Raw genomic sequence first — 21,709 nt, 5'->3', positions numbered from 1 at the left:
GGCTCCCAGAGCAGGCAGTCCCTTGGCAGCCTCGCAGCCCCAGCCTAGGCCTGGTGGCCACCTTGGCATGGCCCTTCCAATAAGGATACTGACACATATCTTCCATATCTTGGCTATTGTAAATAATGCTGCAATGAACATAGGGGTGCATATATCTTTTTGAGTTAGCGTTTTAGATTTTTTCAGGTAACTGCCCAGAGTGGAGTTGCTAGGTCACATGATAGTTCTATTTTTAATTTTTTTGAGGAACCTCCATACTGTTTTCTATAGTGGCTGCACAATCCCACCAACAGTGCATAGGGGTTCCCATTTCTACACATCTTTGCCAACACCTGTGTTTGTTGATTTATTGATGACAGCCATTCTTATAGATATGAGGTGATATCTCATTGTGTTTTTAATTTGCATTTCCCTGATGATTGGTGATGTTGAGCGTCTTTTCAAATGTCGATTAGCTATCTATATGTCCTCATCGGAGAAATGTCTATTGAGGTCCTCTGCCCTTTTTTAATTGGATAATTTGTTGTTTTGTTGTTAAATTGTATGAGTTCCTCCTATATTTTAGATATTAACCCCTTATCAGATGTATTATTGGCAAAAATCTTCTCCCATTTGGTTGGTTGTCTTTTTGTTTCGTTGATGGTTTCCTTTGCTGCTTTTCGGTTTGATGTTGTCCCAATTTTTTGTTTGTTTGTTTCCCTTGTCTGAAGAGACATATTGAAAAAAATATTAGAGTGATGTCAAAGAGTTTCCTGCCTACATTTTCTTCCAGAGTTTTATGGTTTCGGGCCTTACGTTTAAGTATTTAATCCACTTTGAATTTATCGTATGTAGAGTAAGGAAATGATCCAGTTTTATTTTTCACAAGTATCTATCCAGTTTCCCCAGTACATTTATTGAAGAGACTGTATTTACCCCATTGTATATTATTGCCTCCTTTGTCAGAGATTAATGGCCAATATAGGCGTGAGTTTATTTCTGGGCTCTCTATTCTGTTCCATTGATCTGTGTGCCTGTTTTATGCCAATACCATGTTATTTTGATAACTATAGCCTTGTGGTATAGTTTGATATCAGGTAGCGTGATACCTTCAACTTTGTTTTTCTTTCTCTAGATTACTTTGGCTATTCAGGGTCTTTTGTAGATCTATGTAAATTTTAGGATTGTTTGTTCTGTTTCTGATAAAAATGCCATTGGTATTTTGATAGGAATTGCATTGAATCTATAGGTTGCTTTTTGGGTAGTATGGACATTTTCATGATGTTAATTCTCCCTATCCATGAGCATGGTATAGCTTTTTATTTATTTGTATTTTCTTCAATTTCTTTCTTCAGTGTCCTATAGTTTTCTGAGTACAGGTCTTTTATCTCCTTGGTTAAATTTATTCCTAAGTATTTTATTCTTTTTGATCCAATTGTAAATGAGATTGTTTTCTTAATTTCTCTTTCCGATAGTTTGTTATTTTTGTATAAAAGGCAATTGATTTCTGAATATTAATTTCATATCCTGCTACTAACAAATTGATTTATTAGTTCTAATAACTTTTTGGTAGAATCTTTAGGGTTCTCTCTATATAGTATCATATCATCTGCAAATAATGACAGTTTTACTTCTTCCTTTATAATTTGGATGGCTTTTATTTCTTTTTTTGTCTGATTGCAGTGGTTGGGACTTCCAATACTATCTTGAATAAAAGTGGTGAAAGTGGACATTCTTGTCTTGTTCTTGATATTAAGGAAAAAGCTTTCAGCTTTTTATCACTGAGTATGATGTTAGCTGTGGGTTTGTCACCTATGGCCTTTATTATGTTGAGATATGTTCCTTCTGTCCCCTCTTTGCTGAGAGTTTTTATCAAAAATGGATGTTGGATGTTGTCAAATGCTTTTTTATCTCTTGATATGAATATATGATTTTTATCCTTCATTTTGTTTATGTGGTGTATCAAATTAATTCCTCTAGACCTTGAATGGAGTTATCGTTACAGGGAAGTATACATTCTTCAAAATTCATCAAACCGTACACTTAGGGGAATTGTCCTCTATATAAATTATGTCCCAATAAAGTTAATTTCAAAAGAAAGAACTTTATGTTTATGGCCATGCTACCCTGAACAAGCCTGATCCCGTCTGATCTTGGAAGCTAAGCAGGGTCAGGCCTGGTTAGTACTTGGATGGGAGACCACCTAGGAAGACCAGGTGCTGTAGGCGTAGAAAATAAAAAAATAAGGGATTGTAAGCTGACAAGGTCCTTGCAATCTGTGAGGTCAACCAAAGGTTGCCTCACCTAAAACAAAAACCAAACCAAACAAACAAAAACCAAAACAACAAAAAAGAAAGAACTTTAAAAATTGAGACTTCCTTTAAATGCCAAGAGATATTTAAATTTATTTATTTATATTTATCAGGTTTCTCATAAATAAAATCAGAAAGTGATCATCACCAGGCCACCTTCATACATGATCACAGGAGGCTGGAGAGGAGGGACATTTTTTACACTTCGATCTTTTGAAATAGAAATCTGATTGTCTCAGACAACTACAGCGGCAGGGACAGTGCATCACAAACAGCCTTGATATTCACTTCAGCGTTCATCTCTCACTCCATGGGTCAGCTAGGCGGCTCTGCCGTCTTGCCTGGGCTCCCAGGTTTGGTTTAGTTTTTCTCTGTGTGTTTCTCACACTTCTGGGACCAGCGGGAGCTGGCTGCCCACCTGGGTCTCCTCATGGCAGTGGTAGAAGTGCAGAAATTGGGGTGAGTGGAAGAACAGATGCCTCGAAGGCCCAACTGGGAAGGGGCACACTGTCATTTCCATCCCATTCCACTGACTGGAAAAGTCTGACAGCCAAGTTCAGGAACGAATGGGGCCATGGCACAGATGGACAGCACTTGCCTCAACCTGGAGGAGCTGCAGAGTCACCTGGCAGAATGTCGATATGGGGCGGGGAGAGAAGCTGGACCCGTCGTGCAATCTGCCATACCGATCCCATCCTATTGTTAATTACCATCATCACTTTGGGGAGAAAGACCCGATTTTTAAAAACAGCTTGGTCGAGGTACAATTTCTGTGCTATAAAGTCTATTTAAGTGTACAATTCCATGATTTTTAAGAAATTTACAAAGTTGTGAAACTATGACAACTGTAAAAAAATAATATAAACAGAGCTACCTTAAAAATGGCATCAGACTCTTAGAAACGATAAACAGATATGGCAAAGTTGCAGGGTTCAAAATTGATGTGCAAAAATCCATTGCATTCCTGTATACTCACAGTGAAATGTCAGAACGAGAAATGAAGGAAACAAACCCATTTGCAATGGCAACACAAAGGATAAAATACCTAGGAATAAACTTAGCAAAAGAAGTGAAGGCATGTACACTGAAAACTACAAGACGCTGTCGAAAGAAATTGAAGAAGACACAAAGAAATGGAGAGATAGTTCGTGTTCATGGATTGGAAGAATGAACATAGTTAAAATGGCCATATTATCCAAAGCTCTATACAGATATAATGCAATCCCCATTAAAATCCCCATGGCATTTTTCAAAGAATTAGAACAAAAAACCATCAGATTTGTATGGAATCACAAAAGACCCTGAATAGCCAAGCGATCCTCAGAAAAAAGAACAAAGCCAGAGGTATCACACTCCTTGACTTCAAATTCTGCTACAGAGCAACAATAATTAAAATAGTATGGTGCTGATAGAAAAACAGACACACAGACCAATGAAACAGAATTGAGAGCCTCAACAAACCCACACATATAAGAGCAACTAATTTTCAACAAAGGAACAACTAATTTTCAACAAAAGTGGAGAAAGGAAAGCCTCTTCAATAAATGGTGCTGAGAAAATGGGAAAGCCACATGCAAAAGAGTGAAATTAGACTGCTATCTGATACCATACAGAAAAATTAAAGTGGATTAAGAACTCGAATCTAAGACTTGAAACAATAAAATACATAAATAAGACAATAAAATACATAAGTGAAAAACAATAGAAAAAAACATAAGTGCTAAACTTATGGATCTTGGTCCTAGAGGGGTTTTTGTGAACTTGACCCTAAAGGCAAGGGAAGTAGAAGCAAAAATAAATAAATGAGACTATACCAAATTAAAAAGCTCTGCACAATCTAAAGAAACCATCAACAAAACAAAAAGGCAATAAACTGAATGGGAGAAGATATTTGCAAATGATAACACCTATAAGGAGCTAATATCCAAAATATATAAAGAACTCGCACAACTTAACAACAAAACAATCCAATTAAAAAATGGGCAGAGGATCTGAACAGACACTTTTCCCAAGAAGACATACAAATGGCCAACAGATATATGAAAAGATGCTCAACTTCGTTAGCTATAAGGGAAGTGCAAATCAGAACCACAATGAGATACCATCTCACACCTGTTAGAATGACTATTATCAATAAGATAAGAAATCACAAGTGTTAGAGAGAATATAGAGAAAAAGGAACCCATGGACCCTGCTGATGGGGATGTAAACTGGTACAGCCACTATAGAAAATATATGGACGTTCCTCAAAAAATTAAGACTGGGATTACCATATGACCTAGCAATCCTTCTTCTGGGTATCTACCCCCCAAAATCGAAAACATTTATTTGTAAAGATATATACACCCCTATGTTCCTTGCAGCATTATTTGCAATAGCCAAGACATGAAAACAACCTAAGTGTCCTTTGACAGATGGCTGGATAAAGAGGTGGTACATACACACAACAGAATACTATTCAGCCATAAAAATGACGAAATATTGCCATTTGTGACAACATGGATGGATCTCGAGAGTATCATGCTAAGCGAAATAAGTCAGATGGAAAAGGACAAGAACCATATGATTTCACTCGTATGTGGGATGTAAAACAGAAAGCAGCAAATGAACCAAAGCAACCAACCAAGCAGACTCACAGACACAACAGGATGGCGGTCACCCGAGGGGAAGGAGCACGGGGGGAAGATGAAGAGGGTAAAGGGGGTCAAATAAATGGTGACAGAACGAGACTAGACTTTGGGTGGTGAGCACACAACGCGATATACAGATGTTTTGTTATGAAGTACACTCGAAACTTATTAATGTTATGAACTAATGTTACCCCAATAAACTTAATAAAAAATGAAAAAAAATATAAAAACGAGGTCAGAGCTGCCATCCAAGAGGAATCGCCTTGCACATCTGATGCCTCAGACCTTTGGAATGTTAAAATGGCAAAATAACCTTTGGACCGGGCCTAAAGAAGCCTGTGCCCCAAAGAACTGGTTGCAAAGATAACAAGAAAGCCGATATTATGACCACTGGACGGAAAAGTAAAACATCCTTTAGAATAAACATCGCTATGTTTATTTATCTGCACTTACAGAAATGCCCGCCTTCTGTTGATGTAATTAACATTCTATTGATGTAATTGTGCCCCTTCCTTTTCTCATAAATACCCTTTCCCTCTGCCTCCGAATTGGAAAACTATTTTCGTTTCTGCCTGAATCATTCTTCCCAAATAGCTATTGTTTTGGACCTCGAATAAACACCTATTGTCTCTTACTTTGGGTTTTATTTTCGGGTTAATGTTAAGAAACCTCGTGCCCTTTAGTAGTCAACTCGTCCATCCCCAGCCCAGACAACCACGAATCTACTTTCTGTCCCTCTAGATAAGCATTATTTGGACATTTTTAATATATGTTCTTCTGTGTCAGAAAGGGCTTCTTTCACTAAGCATAACATTTTCGAGGTTCATCCATGCTGTAGCATGTGTTAATACTTCCTTTTTTATTGCCAAACAATATTCCAGTGTCCAGATATCCTACATTTTGGTCCGGCTCCTTGGCACTGACTCTTAAGACCACCCTCTGCAGGTACAGCTGAGCGGGACACCACCCATGAACCACCTCCCCTGGGGACTCACCTCAACTGCAGCACCAACCCAGAGGACATCAAAACGCCCGCCAGGTGACTCCCTGGCCCCTTTGTGGGTAGCTGGGATGGGGGTAGAGGCGGGGTCTGGCCTGGGTTTCTGTGCCAAGCCCGCAAGTCATTTCGGAGCATGTGTGCCCAGCTCTCTGCTGGCCCCACTGGAGAGCCAGAAGGCCTAGAAATGCAGTCGCCGCCCTCGGAGCGTGGGCAGAGGCTGTGGGCAGACGCTCTGGGGACTCAGGCCCGTCTGCACGATCTCTAGGGACAGGGAGTGATTCCCGAGCGCCCACTTGCCTTCTTCCACTTCCATCGTCATCGGTCTTGCCTCTTGCTTCTCTCCCTACAGCCCTGTCCCCTCCCGGATGCCCCTGTCCAAGGGGCATGGAGGGGGTGTCACCCCCCCCTCGGGGTACAACTCCATCTCAACGAGTGCTGCCGTCTCTTCCTCCTCCACGGGAAGGCCCCGTCTGGTTTCAGGTAATGATCACACCCCAGGAGTCAGGGCCTTCCTGTCAGGGGGTCAGAAGGAGGGTGGCTTCTCCCCAGGTGATGGCATCCACTGGGTGGGGAGACCAAGGTGGACCCCAGGTTTCTGGCCTCTTCGGCTGGGGCTGCGGCTCTCACTTGCTCGTGATTCTTCCTTAATTCCTGTGGACAGGGGTTTCACTCACAGCTTCCTCCCCACGACCCATAACTGCCACTCAGAAACTACTCGGTTCACGCTGAGGGCAGTTCATTTCAGAACCTGAAGTTCCAGTCTTGGGCCCTAGGTAGCGGTAGTTCTCAGACCAGGCGTTCTCAGAACGTGGTGCTGGACTTGCAGCATCAGCAACTTGTTAGAAAAACAATTTGGGGGCCCCGCCCCAGCCCTACCGAACGGAGTCTGCATTTTCACTTGGTTCCCAGGAGATTCATGGGCACGTTAGAGTTTGAGAAGTACTTCCTTGCCTCGTACTACTTTTTAACCTCGAAAAATGCACTAAAAGCAGTAACTAGTTACACCATCTTCGTAAACAGCAAAAGGAAAGGAGGAGGCAAGTTAAGTACTAAGATGTGAAGAAATAGACCTATCAGCGCGTGGGTGCTGGAGGCCCCCTGGCCCGCCCGAGCGGGATTCTGCCGTTTACCCTCAGGCCGACCTTGACCGAGTTCCTTGACCTTTGAGAGCCTCCGTGCCCCTCGTTTGTAAAACGGAGATGGCAATGGAGCCCTGTGGCACAGGGCTGTGGATTCCCTCATTCAGGGAGCACTTGCTGGGGCGGAGCAGACCCCATATCTGCCCGCATGGAGCGTCCGTCTAGAGGGGAGGCTGGGAGTTTGAGCAGGCTTAGCACTTCGTTGTCTGCTTGTCGGCTGCCCAGGGCTGCACGTCACGCGTGCCCTCCTCCACGGTCCCCAGACCTCATCCCTTCGGACCTCAGTGCCTTCTTCATTCTGGTTCCTTGGCTCAATTTCTCACCCTCTAGAAACGGTTTGTTTTTTTCTCCCTATTAAGCCACCCGGGTGGAGCCAGGTGAGGGAGGGAAGGTGGGTAAAGGGCTGGACCGGGTAGATACAGGGCCTGGTTTCAGTCCTGGGAGCCACGCGGAGGCGAGAGCTGGCTCGCGTGCCCTGGCTCACGACCGTGATGTGGACTGAGGGCCTCTCCGTGTTCCAGGACCCGCGCTCCTCTGTCTGATCCTCGTGCTGGTCGTGGTCGTCGGCTCCAGCTCCTTCTTCCTGTGCCACCGCAGGGCCTGCTGGAAGTGGATTCGGCAGAGTGAGTGGATGTGTCCTCGGGGCCTCGGGGAGGGCCGGGCGCTCCGCGCTGTCCTGGCCTGGGTGCCCACCCCACCCTGCCCTCCGAGGCTCTCTGAGGCTGGCATCTCCAGTCTCCTTCCTGGTATCATTTCAGAGCTCCACCTGTGCTACCCAGTCCAGACCTTCCGGCCCAAGCCGGAGCCCGTGGGTAAGTGTCCGGATGTCCAGAGGGGCTGCTCGAGCCACATGGACATGTGACAGCTCTGGGCCCTGGGTTTGGGGCTCCCTTGGGGCTCCCTCTGTATGGCTTCCCACAAGTACTCCTCTCTCCGACCTCGTCCGTGATGAGAGTGTAACGCGGGTGGAAACTGACGGCACGGACGGTGCAGGCGGGGAGCTGGCGTGAAGGTTTGGAGGTCTACTTAGCTTTCCGGGGTTCCTCCGCAGCGCCCCAGGAGGGGCTTCCTGAATGCCGTTCGTTCCTCTCTCCCCTCTCTCCCCACTTCCCAGCCTCCCATTCCTCCCATCCCCTCTCTCGAGCTGGCAGCCAAGGGGCATTGGGGTCAGTAGGGCAGGCTGGTAGGGCTGGAATCCTGGTGCTGCTCCTTACAAGCCCCGTGACCTGGGTGATTTACTCAATTCCTCTGCCACTTAGTTTCCCCGTCTGTAAAATGGGGACAGTAGGACCTACTTCAGAGGGTGGCGTGTGGCTCAGTCGAGATGGGGCCTGTTGAGCACTGTGCAGAGTGTCTGCACGCGGTCTGTGCTCCATGAACCGTGGCCACTGTTTGCTGACCGGCCTGTGTCTGGGGCCTCTTTCCTCACCAGGAATCCCAGGCCTTCCTGAGTTCTAGGTTGTTCTGAGCCCCTCCCTGGTCCTTGCTCTCTGATCCCTTTCCAGGCTCCAGGCCACCTCCTCCAGGCAGCCTTCCAGAGCTCCTGGCCCTCCTCTCCCATCCAGGCAGCAGTACCCACCTCTTACCTGGTGGCGCGGTGTCCCCAGTCATCTTGTGCCAAGTGTCTTCTCCCTCCCGTGCCGCCCCTTTCAAGGCGGGGCAAGGCCTCCCTCAGCAGCTCGTGCACTGGGCCCTGGCCACGGGGCAGGAGCAAACACAGTTCCAGGCAGGCTCCGCTGGAGGCTCTCACTGACCCAGGAACCCCAGGGGAGATGGGTGCTGATCTTCATTCTGTAAGGAGGTGGCTAACTGGCCCACAGCTTCATAAGTGCCACTACCAGACGCTGGTCCTTGAGATTTGGGTTTTGTTTGGAGAGGGCTCAGTCCTGTCCCCTCTGCCTTCCTCCTCCCAAGCTCTATCCACCACCCCATGTCCACCCGGGAGCCAAGTGGTCAGCCCAGGCCAGGTCATGGCCCTGTGGCCCCCGTCTCCCCAGGGCCCTTGGAGACCCTTGCTGTAGCCTGACTTTTGACTTGGGCACAAAAACAGTCCACTGAGGCATGTTTTGAATTTGATGAGTTTCACAAGCAGGTGCTAGTGTTCCCTTCACAAGGGGGGTTTTTGTGTTTTGATAGTTTCAAGCCTTTTTCCATGAGCTGTCAGGCTCAGTGTCTCATTGAAACCCATGTTTGCTTTCTTGACATTTTTCTAGTATTAAAATTTCCATTGCCGTCAGTTTATTTTTTTTCTTCGAACCTTTGTGATAGCAGTTTTGTCACATACAAAAAATAGAGAGAGAGAGAGAGAGAAAGAAATAAAAAAAAACACCTTCCCTTCAGAAGCCAGGCCTACAAGGAACCCCGAGCCCTGAGACTCAGTGGTGGCCATCCAGTTTGGGGCTGGTTCTGACCCTCTGGGTTCCGGTGGGTCCCTGGGGGTCTGGGTCCCCAGGCCTGAGACGGAAGGAAGGTGAGACCAGGGTCGGCACACAGGGCACAGGATGAGAACAGACTGAGCAGGGTGGACACCCCGTCCCTCTGGAGCTATGGGGGCCACAGGGGTGAAGGAGCATTCATTCACTTATTCATTTACATATTCAAATCACATCACTGAGCTCTTCCTAGTGGCTCTGTGCTGGGTACAGAAACTGTCCTAGCTTAACCTGTGTCAGTTGCTCAAAAAGACTAAAGGCCAGCAGGACAGAAGTGGGCGCTCCAGCTGTCCCCGTCCGGGAACTGCAAGGCTGAGGCAGCACTCGGTGTGACAAGCAGTTCATTTGTCACCACTTATCACCCCGCTTCACCATGAGGAACCAGAGGCACGGGAAAATGAGGGAATTTGTTTAAGGCCATCTGATTAATAAGCAGGACAACCAGGATTATGTGGGTGGTGAGATTTTTTGTTAAAAGGGTCTTTGACCCTCATACTATTGACATTCGGGTCCAGATCATTCTTTGCCGTGGGGGGCTGTCCCGTGATTGTAGGGTGTTAGGCAGTTTCCCTGGTCTCTCCACCCACCGGACACTGGCAGACAAACAACAATGTCTGCAGACTTTGCCAAATGTTCCCTGGGAGGGAAATCGTTTCTGGTTGAAAAACACTGATTAAAATTCTTTTAATCTTTCATTTTAATGGACATCAAAGTCATTACTTTATAGGTTACTCCAGGCAAGTTTAAATTAAAAAATGTTTTCTTTGTTTTGAAACAATTTCAAACTTACAGAAAAGTCTCAAGCACAGTACAAAGAACTTACTTTTTCTGACCCATTCGAGAGTAAGTCACTGGCTTAACGCCTTACCATCTCGAGATTTTAGTGTGTATTTCATACACCATCAGAGCATATTTTCACACGACTGTAGTAAAACCATCGAAATCACCTTGATGCATCACCACCCACTAATTCTCAGACCCCATTCGAGTTTCTTCTTCTATCCCAATAATGTCCTTTATAGCAAAATAATCCATCATGCTGCATTTGGTCGTCGTGCCTCTGGAGTCCCCTTGACTTTGGGTCTGTTCCTGTCTCTTCCATCGCATCCACAACCTTGCCACTTTCAAGATCCCACCTCGAAGTTGCTCTCTCCTCCTTGGTAATTGCTAAGTCTTTTGAAGGGAGGTGCTTTGAGGCCATGTAACTAGCCTTAGGCTGGCTCCCGTGTCCTTTCTTCCCCATCCTTTTGTGTCCGGAGCACTTCCAAGATGTTCCCATCTTAGCTCGTACTTTTCCTGTCCCCACCCTGGAGTCCGGGGATGTGAAGGAAGGATGCCAGTTGCTGAAGCCTGGCTGAACCTCTGTGCCAGACTCCTCCCTTGAGTCTCTTCTGCTTCCCATAGCATCTGGGACCCCAGGCCACAGAGGGGATGGGGCTGAAAGGGGAGAGCGACGGGGGTGGAAGGGATCATTAACTCATGAGTCAGAACTCAGGTGCTCAGTGGCAGTGGCCCTCGGGGCAGCCCCGTGATACCATGTCCTTGTTACGGGGAGCTGGCACCCTGGCTGTGTTTACGGGAACATCACAGTCATTCCAAAAGCAATGGAACCAATAAAGGAAGACAGTGGACTTAAGTGGCAGTTTTAAGGTAAAAGCACTTAGGAAATCTGACTTCTGTACGTGGCACAATTTGTTCTGGGTCTTTATCAAAGTATACATGTGGGTTATGACATGGCTAGAGGTATGTGTTGATACCTTCTGGATTCTACCTTTCCACCTTCATATTATTCTGTGCTTATTTCTCAGAATCAGTATCGAAAGCTGGTTGTCTCTTCGGCGTGATAGAGTACCAAGCCACATAACGTCTTGAGACGCACTATGTGCTAAGCAGTGTCCTGGGCGCCTTCCCTTTTTAATGTTTTAATTTAAAAATTTTTTTAAATAAACAATATTTTAGAGCAGTTCTAGATTTACAGAAAACTTGAGAAGATAATAGAGTCCCCATATACCCTTTAGCTAGTTTCCTCTCTCATTAATTTCTAACATTAGTATGGTGGGCAATTTGTCACGATGAAAGAACTGATGTCGCATTTATTAACTAAAGCCCATAGTCTATTCAGATTTAGTTTTTACCTAATGTCCCTTTTCCTGTTTCAGGATCCCACCCAGGACACCACATTACGCTTAGTCCCCAGCCTCCTCTGGGCTGTGATAGTTTCTGACTTTCCTTGTCTTTGACGACCTTAGCAGTTTTGAGGGGGACTGCTCAGTTATGTTGTAGGGCAGACTTTTCTGTAAGTTTGAAATTGTTTCAAATTCTGTTGGAATTTGTCTGGTGCTTCTCTCCTGACCAGATTGGGTCACAGGTTTAAGGTGGCACCCCGTGCAGGTACAGGGTCATTTTCATCACCTCATATCAGAGGGACAGGATTTCAATGTGATTGATCACTGGGCTACTTTACTTTTGAGAGCTCATTTAATCTTTTTTTTTTTTAAACTAATTTCTTTATCTTTTAGTTACAGTTGACATAGAATGTTATATTAGTTTCAGGTGTACGATATAGGGATTAGATATTTATATAACTTATAAAGTGATTATCCCAATAAAACTAGTGCCCATCTGACACACCTAGTTATTACAGTATTATTGACTATAATATTCCTCATGGTATACTTGACAGACCCATGACTATTTTGTAACTACTAATTTATGTTTCTTAATCCTTTCCTGTGTTTCACTGATTTCCCCCAACCCCACCCACCTGGTAACCATCAAAATGTTCTTTATCTATGAATTTGTTTCTGTTTTGATTGTTTATTTTGTTGTGTAGATTCCACATGTAAGTGAAAACAGATGGCATTTGTCTTTCTGTGTCTGACTTAGTCTGCTCAGCACAATGGCCTCTAGGTCCATCCATGTTGTTGCAGACGGCACGCTTTCATTTTTTTTAATGGCCGAGTAATATTCTATTATATATATGTCCCACCTCTAATTTATTCATTCATCTACAGATGGAAGCCCAAGTTGCCTGTATATGTCGACTATTGTAAATAATGCTGTGGTGAGCATACGCATGCGCTTGTCCCTTCGTAGCAGTGTTCTGGGTTTGTTCGAATAAATACCCAGAAATGAGAGCTCATTTAATCTTCACAAAAACCCTCCAAAGCTGGCACGTTTTCCAGATGAGGGGACTAAGGCCGGGAGAGGTGGAGTAATGTGCTGGGGTTTCATTGCCAACGCTCAGGATTGCTGGGCGGCCTCATCGGCCTCATCGGCCTCGTCGTTAGGCATCTGGCTTGTTGTCAGCTTTCTGGTGGTTATGAGTGCCCCTGCTGAGCTGGGCCTTGTTTTCGTGCCTTTATTTCCTGAGGGTGTGTCCCAGAAGAGGGATTACTGGGTCAAAAGGTTTTTATTGCCAGATGGCTCTTGAGAAAAGTGGAACCAGTTCACAGGGCACACGCAGCTGTGTTCCTGTTTACCCATGTCCTCTCCAAGACTGAATTTTGTCACCTTTAGTTATTTTCTCTCGTTATTTGTCACACTTCCCCTACCCATCCCACCATCCCGATGACTTGGTGGCAAATCACAGTTGCTGTTTGCAAAACTCGTCACTCTCAAAGGACGAAGATTCGGCTTCACTGACGTCATTTAAAAGAATGTGCCTCATACCGGAGAATATTTCCCAAAGTGATGGCTTAGGCAAGGGACAGTGGCTGGCCGGGGGAGTGAGCCATGGCCTCCCAAGGTGGCCACTCCACTGGGTGCAGCAGTTACCAGGTGGAATAAGCTCGGCCCATTTGTTAAGTCGAGAATCAAGAACTGTGTCATTTTACACATGTACTTTTCATCATCGTCCTGGTCTATTTCCACATTAAACGCGCACACTCCGTGTGCTGATGGGCATTTAAGAGGGACATGTCACAGCGTTTCCCACACTGGCCTGGTGACCACCCAGCTCGTCCGGTCTGCCCATCTTATTTGTGTTATCGTGGCTGCTTGGCTTCCAGCGAGTTTTCAGCTAGGATTCAGGGCTAGTGATTCTGCAGAACTACTGAAACCAGAGAGAATGTTCTGGAGGTCACTTAGCTGGCATGCTGGCATCTCCAACAGATTTCTCTGCTCAGGTGTGCATACCTAACCGTAAGGTATTCCCTGTCTCTGTAGGAGGATCATAAGAGGCTGCGCATCCCTGCGCTGGGAGTTGATTTGCTCCAGGAGAGGCCAGATGGGCACCATTGCTGGCTTTCTGAGCCATGGTTAAATGTACACATACACTTGGCCGTGACCTGGCACCCTACTTAATATGAGAGAAAAATTGGAACGGAGGGTGGGAGTTTGGGAGGAGGAAAGAGAGGTTGTGCCCTAAAGAGCATTGTGTCGACACCTCCTGAGCCCACTGAAGGGTCGGATTGCAGGGAGTGGGGTGGGTGACTGATGAGCAATTGTCCTTTTCTTTGAAGGTGATCACATGGGCTCTTTCAGGCATAGTTAACAGAACACCGAACTCAGGCTGACCTGAGCCGGAAGGGCTCCAGGGTTGCCTGGCTTCAGGAATGTCTGGCTGGGTGTTCGGAGCCGTGCTCAGGGCCCATCGTCCACTCTATCATCCCGTCTCGAGGTCGTCCATGTGTGTGGTGGGATCTGAGGAGTTCTGGGGAGTTCTGGGGGGCTACCTGGTAGTGGCAGTAGCTCCCGAACAACTTCTGAGCCAGCAGAAGCCACCTTGGCTCCAGCTGGGGCGGTGGCTCTCCTGAACCACTCTCCGTGTGGTGGTGGGGGGCAGGTGGGCTGGGGGGATCCAGTGTGCAGAGTGGCTTAGTGGCTGGAGGAGAGCTGGGGTTCCCCATTTCCCTGTCACTGGACGAGGGAGCTCCTGTGACCCAGGCCTGGGGGATGGACACTGACCCTGAAGCCTGAGCACTGCTCTCCAGACTAAGGGCCTAAGGACCAGCCGCCACTGGGAAAAAGGGGGAGCATTTGCCCACTCGGGGTGGGGCAGGACCCCCGTGAAATCATTGCTTTTTTCCTCTTTGCAGGTTCTAGGCCCCAGAGGAATCCCATAGTAAGTAGCCCCACCCGCCACCCCCAGCTTGGTGCTCCTAGAACTGACTCCTTCCCTAACATACCTGCTGGTTCTGAGAGCTGCCTGGGGTCGTTCCCCTTCCACAGGGCTGGGGGGGCGGGGCCGGCTCCCCCTGCAAGTTCAGACTGGGTCTGCCCTGTGCAGACGGCTCTGAGCAGCGGGGCCTCAGCCAGGTTCTGGCCAAGGTCACAGTCCCACCCCCACAGCAGCCTCCGGCTCTTGGCTCATCCCACCGGGGACTTCCAGAAGGGCCTCCCGGACCACGGATTTGGTCTGGGCCACTTCGAGTGCCAGGTGTGGTCGGGAGGAAGGCTGTATTTATTTCCCCTTTTCTCCTTTACTCTTCCATGAGTCGTGTCCTCACAGCTGAGGTGACAAATCAGGAGCTCAGCTTTTCAAAAACTTAACCATCATGCACCGAGGACTTACTAGGCACCTCGCTTTGTGCTTCTTTGAAGCTGTCCCAGGAGTCCTTACAACACACAGAGGTCAGTACAGAGGAACCAGAGGCGTAGGCAGAAAAGGTGGTTCCACAGCTGGAAAGTAGATTGACTAGGATTTGAGCCCAGGTTTGTGTGACTCCAAAGCCAGTGCTTTGAACAGTTACTGTGAACTGCCGCCTAGTGATGCCACCTTCATCTGCTCTTTATGAAGAGCTCACTTTGCCCAGGCTCCGGGCTGGCAGCTTTGCAAATGATCTTGCTGTTCCCAGGATCATCCAGGACGGGGCCCATACGCCAGGTTCTCACCAGGGCTTGTCCTCCCAGCTCTGTGCCCAGCCTCCCAGGGGCAGCTTGAGGAGTGGGAGCAGGGGCGCTGCCTTCCAGAGCTGAGGGAGGGGGCCCCCCACGTGGCTGGGTCTCAGATGTATGTGGTTCACCCACCTTTTTTTTCACTTATCAATTCTCCCATTACTTTTTTTTTAAACTCAAACATTCATACATGGAGAAAAGTTTCCATCCTTTAATTTTTAAACATAATAGACTCACGATATGAGTTCAATTTCAAATTGTGGGAGATCACATTCAAATGTGCTTCGGTCAGACAAGCTGCTGTTAAAATACCGAGAAATTTCAGGAAAAGGGCATCCATCGGTTTGTCATATCTTTTGGCTACGTGGGCCAACACATTAATAGTAAATTATTTAAAATGTATTTGGACTTCAAGTTAATATAAAAGAATATTGAGGATTATGTAGCTATATTTTAAGAATTACTCACACTCGTTCCATTTTGAAGGCTGCAGGTAACTGTTATACACGTGAACAGTTCACGAGACCATTTCTCTTTGCACTTCTTAAACCGACATTTTCTCTAAGACACAGCTATTTTTAGAATAAATTAGCGTAATTTTTAGAATACATTAGTGTAATAAGAAACGACTATCATCCAGGAGATCAAGGCTGGGCGGTTGGGGTGGCCTGGAGCTGACGTGTACAAGTGTGGATTCTGGAATGAGATACCAGGGTTCAAGTACTGGCCCAGACACTTCCTCACCCTGAGTAAGTCACTTGACTCCTTTGCGCCCCAGTTTCCTGATCTGTAAAATGGGGAGGGTGCTCATATTTGCCACCTCATAGGGTGGCTGTGAGGATTGATGTGTGTTGGGGGCCACACACGCAGTATGCTCTGTACGAGGTGGTCACGATCTTTATTATTCAGTCCAAGTTAAAAGCAGCATGACGTCCGGCACTCAGCACACAGGTGCATCGGCCTGTTGAGCCTGAGGAGCCTGGGGTAGAGGGGGGCAGCTTTAAAGCGGAGAGGGAGAGTCCCCGGAGCAGACAGTTCAGAGTCTTAGGGGAGGTCGGGGCACCTGGCATCAGTGCCCATTTCTGTGCCCGCAGCAGCTGAAGGGGAGCGTATCGGTGACAGAGCCCTGCGCAGACGAGCTGAGGTTAATGAGCCCCCTGGCCGTGGCGACCTGCCCCGACGTGGGGACAACCTGCCTGGAAAGGCTGCAGCTGCTGGATGCCAGCCCAGCTAGCAGCCCCCCGTCCCTTGGGGACGTTCCTGAGCCCCGGGTCACCGCGGAGCATACCAATAACAGGATTGGTGAGTTGGCCTGTTTGGGGGTTCCCGGTGTGATCGGGTTTAAGAGGGCAGTGGGGAGATGGGTGCTGGGCCCTGGGCCCCCAACTGGAACCAGAGACTTTGGGTCCAGAAGGACCAGCCAGGAAGAGATGTGGATACCCCCATGGGCCGTGGTAAGTATGAGATGCTTTTTGTGAAAGCCTTAAACTGGACTTGGGAACACCACGCAGCTTGTGAAATAGCAGTAGTTGTAACACTGGCTTCATAGGGCCAGGGTGACAGTTCGTGACGTGATCATCTGAAGCCGTCTTGGTGGGGTTTCTCCTACGTGGTGACTGCTCTTATTAAAGAGAAAAGTGAATGCCACCCCCAGCCCCCAGGGCAGGAGGAAAATACACAGTGACATAAGACCTGCCTCTTGCCCGATGCATTCCGGGCACTGTGCAAACGTCAGCCCTCACTGTCACACAACTGTCTGAGGATGGTGTCTTCTTCCCCTTTTCACAATTGGGGAAACTGTGGCTCGGGAGTGAAATGCTTCTGAGCACACAGCTAGGCAGAGCTGGGACTCGATCCCGCAGCTGCGAGACTCTGAAACCGCTGGCCTGTCCACACCACCACCACCTGGCCTCTGCGGGCACAGAGGCCAGCACTTCCCGAACAGTAGTCACTGTCCAACCCCAAACCTTCCGCCTCGGCCTCCCCCCGCCGAGTCCCCCTGCCTCCTACTTCTCTCTATGCTGGTATGACTGACTGGAATGTTTCTCCCAGACCACATCCCTGTCCATGTCACACCCTGCTTGAAACCCTCCGGGGGTCCCTTGGGATGAATTCCAGGATTCTTATTCCCGCGTTCAAGACTCTCCTGCCTCCTGACCCCGTGTGTCCTCCCACTCGGTGGCAGTTCCCTGAAGTTACCAAGTCCTCTCTCACCTCTGAGCTTCTCTGTGGGAGCTGCTTCCTCACCTGGGACAGCCAGCTCCACCCGCTTGAATCTAGTTAAGTCCTGATGTCCTGAGTACCCTGCTTATTTGCCTCCTCCTCCAGGAAGACTTCCCAGCCCTTTCTACTCTCCTGTGTAGACTAGATGCACCGCAGACCCAGGGCCTCCCCACCCAGCATCCATCCTCAGCACTGAGCAGTGCGACTGTATCTGTGGCCTTCCCCTGACCCCTCACCTATCTGTGAGCCCCCAGGGGTAGGGCCTGGGTGAGCTCCATCTCTGTCCCCTCTGGTGAACCGTCACCGGGATAAGGCATTTGTGATTGTCCTACACATTTCTATGGCAAACAGAAATGTGTTTTGGTGGACAGAACTCTTTTGGGCAGAGTCTTTTGTATCCAACTGAAACTTTCGGAATTGTGGTTTTCACAAGTTTTATCTGAAAAGAATGTATATTGGGAAATACCACCAAAGGCATGTCCTTCGCATTTCCTAAGAAGCCCTAATTTGGATGCTTGAGGCCATGCTGACTGCAGTGCCTGGAAGTGCAGGGGGCGGGGCAGGCAGGTACTGGGCCCCCAGGACAGTGGGGGCTGGGGAGTGGGGAGAGCCACGCTGGCCTGCAAGACTCGCAGGGGGAATAGTGGCGAGGGAAGGCCGTGGAGGTTCTCTCGGGACACTCAAGGGACAGTGAGCCCTCTGTCTTCCTGACACCACCCCAGAGGAGTACCACATCTTGTTCACTTCCCAAACTTTGGCCTGAGCTTCGTCACCTTCCCCCGGCACCAGGCAGGGCAGTCCCTTCCCCTGCCCCCCGAGCCCCCGCCCCCGCCACACACACCAGGACAGTGTCCTTGGATTCTGGAGCCCTGAGTGAAGCAGGAAGTCCAGCTTCTGGAAGACCCTCCCCTTCCCAACTCGGGGATAGGCGGCCCTGCGATACGGGACAAAGCCAGGAATCGGGAGCCAGGGAGTGTGAAGGGGTGACAGCCGAGCCCCCCCCACCGCTTTGGCTGCTTCTGCCTGGATAAACCCACCCCACTTCCTTCATAACCCTGCTCTGTGTCTTTCTGTCTCTTTCTCTCTCCTCTTCTCTGGCCCTGCCTGGCTTCCTCTGTGTCCTCTCTTACCTCCTGGGGCAAGGGGCCTGTGAGTCTTGATAAAGAGTACATGGCTGAGGCCTGGGACCCTGCTCTGTCTTTGAGGGTACAGGGGAGCCCAGCGCACAGCTCGTCTTACTCTCTTGGCCTTCTTTCCAGTTCTTGCTGCTACTTTGAACACTTCTTTCTTTCCTGGGTGTTCAAACCCAAACAGAAGGGCCAGGGTTATGCAATGGGGTGGAGGACACAGGGGCCCCAATAATATTTTGGGAGTTCCTGAATCAGCGAGATATGACAGAGTCACCCAGAGAGGCAGGGATCCCCAGCCCCTCCCCACCCCAGCTCTCAGGTTCCCTCCTGAGCTTCCGCATTCAGCCTCCTGAGTCCACGTGCTGAGCAGCTGGGAGCAGCTGGGAGCCGGGACCCTGCCCCGAGCTCGAGGCCATCAGGAGCGGGGCTGCTTCACCCGGGTGACAGTCCAGGCTCCACACTAGCCAGCTCCTTAGGCAGCTCTCCTAACTCCCTTGAGTCTCTGATGTCCCATGGAGGACTCGCACCTCTAACAGGCCGGGAAGGTCATTCATCCAGGTGATACGCACAGGCAGTCTTACTCTGTGTGAGGCAGGCACAGCTGTGGGGCCTGCCTCACAGGTGGGAGATACGCAATAAGCGTACACCCCGAAGTACTCGGCCCCGCGCAAAGCTGGCCGAGTCACAGGCTGCTGGTGATTGTTAACAGGTCTGCGGTTTCTGTAGGTGGTGACCAGCTGTCTGGGTTTGCTCAGACCGCAGAGCTTCCTGGGATGGGGGACTTCCACTGCTTCAAACCAGGAGCATCCCTGGAAACTGGGACAAGTCGGTGACCCCAGGTTTCTGCGTTAGGCTTGTGCAGGAGAGCAGAAAGGGCAGCCAGGTTAGGCAGGAGTTTCTTTGGGGACTTCTACTAATTACCTGGTGACCCTGGGCAGGTCATTTAACCACTCTGGCCTTCAGTGCTTTGTCCGTAAATGGGGATACTAACAGCCTGTTTCCATGGCAGAAGGGATGAGAGGATTCAGGGGCTAGAGTGTGGAAAGCGTCTGGAACAGCGTCCAGCGCAGCCTGACCTCTACCAGAGTTTTCTGGCTGTTGCGGTCGGCGTTTGTTGCCTGCTTTCTCCCCACGACTCGCTTTCTCTCCCACCCCCGTTCCCTCTTCCCTGTCCCATCCCTGCAGAAGGGCCGGGAAAACACAAGCGTCTCCTGTAAGTAGTAAGCGGGCCAGTTTTTAACTCCTCAGCACACAGTTCCCAGCTGATTTTCTCTCCTTCGAGCCTCAGGACACCTGTAAGTTTGGCAGGGCTTACTGTGCATCAGAGACGTTGTGTCATCTACCTGAGGCCACACAGCAGGAGTGGCGGAGCTGCCTCCTCGCTCCCATCCTCACCGCGCCCATCCTTTTGCTTTGCAGAGAAAATCTATATCATGAAGGCCGACACAGTGATTGTGGGGACCGTGAAGACGGAGGTGCCCGAGGGCCGGGGCCTGGCGGGGCCGGCAGAGCCTGAGCTCGAAGAGGACCTGGAAGTGGACCATGCGCCTCACTACCCGGAGCAGGAGACCGAACCGCCTCTGGGCAGTTGCGGGAGTGTCATGTTTTCGGTCGAGGAGGAGGGAAAGGAGGACCCCTTGCCCATGACTGCCTCTGAGAAATGAGGCCTGGCCCGGGCTGGGGCTGAGGGCTGCTGGGTGCTCCCTGGGAGGCCAGCGGGGCACTGGTAGCACCACGCTGGTGGCAGAGGCCCATCCGGCCTGAACTGAGTTTCCAGCATCTGGTGGTAGACCAGCCTGGCAATGCAGGAGGGCTTCTGGGGGTCTCTACCTGCAGCCCCTCCCAGCTGCCTCCTAGCCCCAGCCCTAGGGGAGTGGGTCATATAGGGGCTGGATCTGAGTGGCGATATTTGTTGGGGCAACAGACAGACGGCAGGGAGCGGACGCCCTGCTTTCTGTACGGCTGAGAAAATGCCCCAGAGCCCCGGGCGTCAGATACACTCACAGGGCCAGAGCCCACATGAGGCAGAGGACACGAGGCCCGGACCCCATGCCTTCTCCCCTCGCCCTGGACCTCAGGAGTGACAGCCACTGGGCCTTGCTGACACGCCAACCATCACCAGATGCTATAAATGTGCCCCCTGCCATGACATTGAGCAAGTACTTGTGGTTTCTCCTGAGTTGAAAGGGAAGTAGAGGGATGGGGTATAGCTGGCTGGCCCCATCTCGGCCACAAATGCTGTGTTGCGCTCTGTGCCCTATGCCCAGCCTGGCCTCCAGCCCTGTTTGGGCTGAGTGGAACTTCCTGGTGCCACCCGACTTCCTTGTTCTGTAGCCCCCACAGGGGGCCTAGGACCAACTCACTCATGTCAGAGCGTCCCTACCAGTCCCCTCAGCAGGAGGCATCAGGACCAGATATCTGCGGACCCTCAGCAGCTGCAGCGCCCCGCCCCGAGACCCTGCCCACCCCGCTGCCACCTGGAGCAGGGCCTGTTCTGCTTCGCCCAGGGGCTGCTTCCGCACCCAGAGGAGGGGGACCGTGGGCCCTTCCCAGGTCCTTGCCTACTCGGTGGGTGCCACCCTCTCCGTCTCTTCCCCAGATCTGCCACACACAAGGTCCCTATAGTACCAGGTCCTACCCTCTGGCTGCAGCTGCTCAGCACCCTGGTTGGGATGTGATGTCAAAAGCCACATTCTGCCTTATTCTGGACTGCCCTCGTCTGCTGGCCTGCTGTCCCCAGGGCTTTTGGACAAACAAGTGGCCTTGGAAAGGGAGGGCTGGGCAGATGGCAAGTCTGTGGCAGCCTGGGGCATTGAGCCTCAGGTCACCTCGACACCCTTGGAATTACCCTCTGGAAGCCAGGCCCAACACTCCTGTTTACTCACCAGCCTTCTTGTCTCTGGAGGAAGTTGGGGCTGGGCCGGGAATCACGAGGGTGGTTTCTGAAACCACTCAGATGTTTTGGGGAAAGTTGGAGTGGCTGAGACACTGCGAGAGGCGGTTACACCAAAACCTGAAGAAATTTA

General features: G+C 49.6%; 1 protein-coding gene and 1 pseudogene across 1 annotated transcript in view; both read left to right on the top strand.

Annotated features, from left to right (window-relative positions):
* TNFRSF8 (TNF receptor superfamily member 8) overlaps nucleotides 1–20,377 on the top strand; it is a 31,674-nt gene extending 11,297 nt beyond the window's left edge. The window contains exons 6-12 of the mRNA XM_006914427.3: nucleotides 5,867–5,960; nucleotides 6,271–6,401; nucleotides 7,582–7,683; nucleotides 7,819–7,872; nucleotides 14,532–14,557; nucleotides 16,425–16,632; nucleotides 20,103–20,377. Of these exons, the coding sequence (XP_006914489.1) occupies nucleotides 5,867–5,960; nucleotides 6,271–6,401; nucleotides 7,582–7,683; nucleotides 7,819–7,872; nucleotides 14,532–14,557; nucleotides 16,425–16,632; nucleotides 20,103–20,347 (860 nt within the window). The 3' untranslated portion in view covers nucleotides 20,348–20,377. The remainder of the gene's footprint in view (nucleotides 1–5,866; nucleotides 5,961–6,270; nucleotides 6,402–7,581; nucleotides 7,684–7,818; nucleotides 7,873–14,531; nucleotides 14,558–16,424; nucleotides 16,633–20,102) is intronic.
* On the top strand, nucleotides 2,089–2,207 carry LOC112481827 (annotated as a pseudogene).
* Nucleotides 20,378–21,709: the final 1,332 nt, after the last annotated feature.

Source organism: Pteropus alecto, unplaced genomic scaffold (genome assembly GCF_000325575.1).
Source record: "Pteropus alecto unplaced genomic scaffold, ASM32557v1 scaffold125, whole genome shotgun sequence".
NCBI lineage: Eukaryota > Metazoa > Chordata > Mammalia > Chiroptera > Pteropodidae > Pteropus > Pteropus alecto.
The sequence above is the reverse complement of the archived record's forward strand: the minus strand, read 5'-3'. Positions and strand labels throughout refer to the sequence as shown.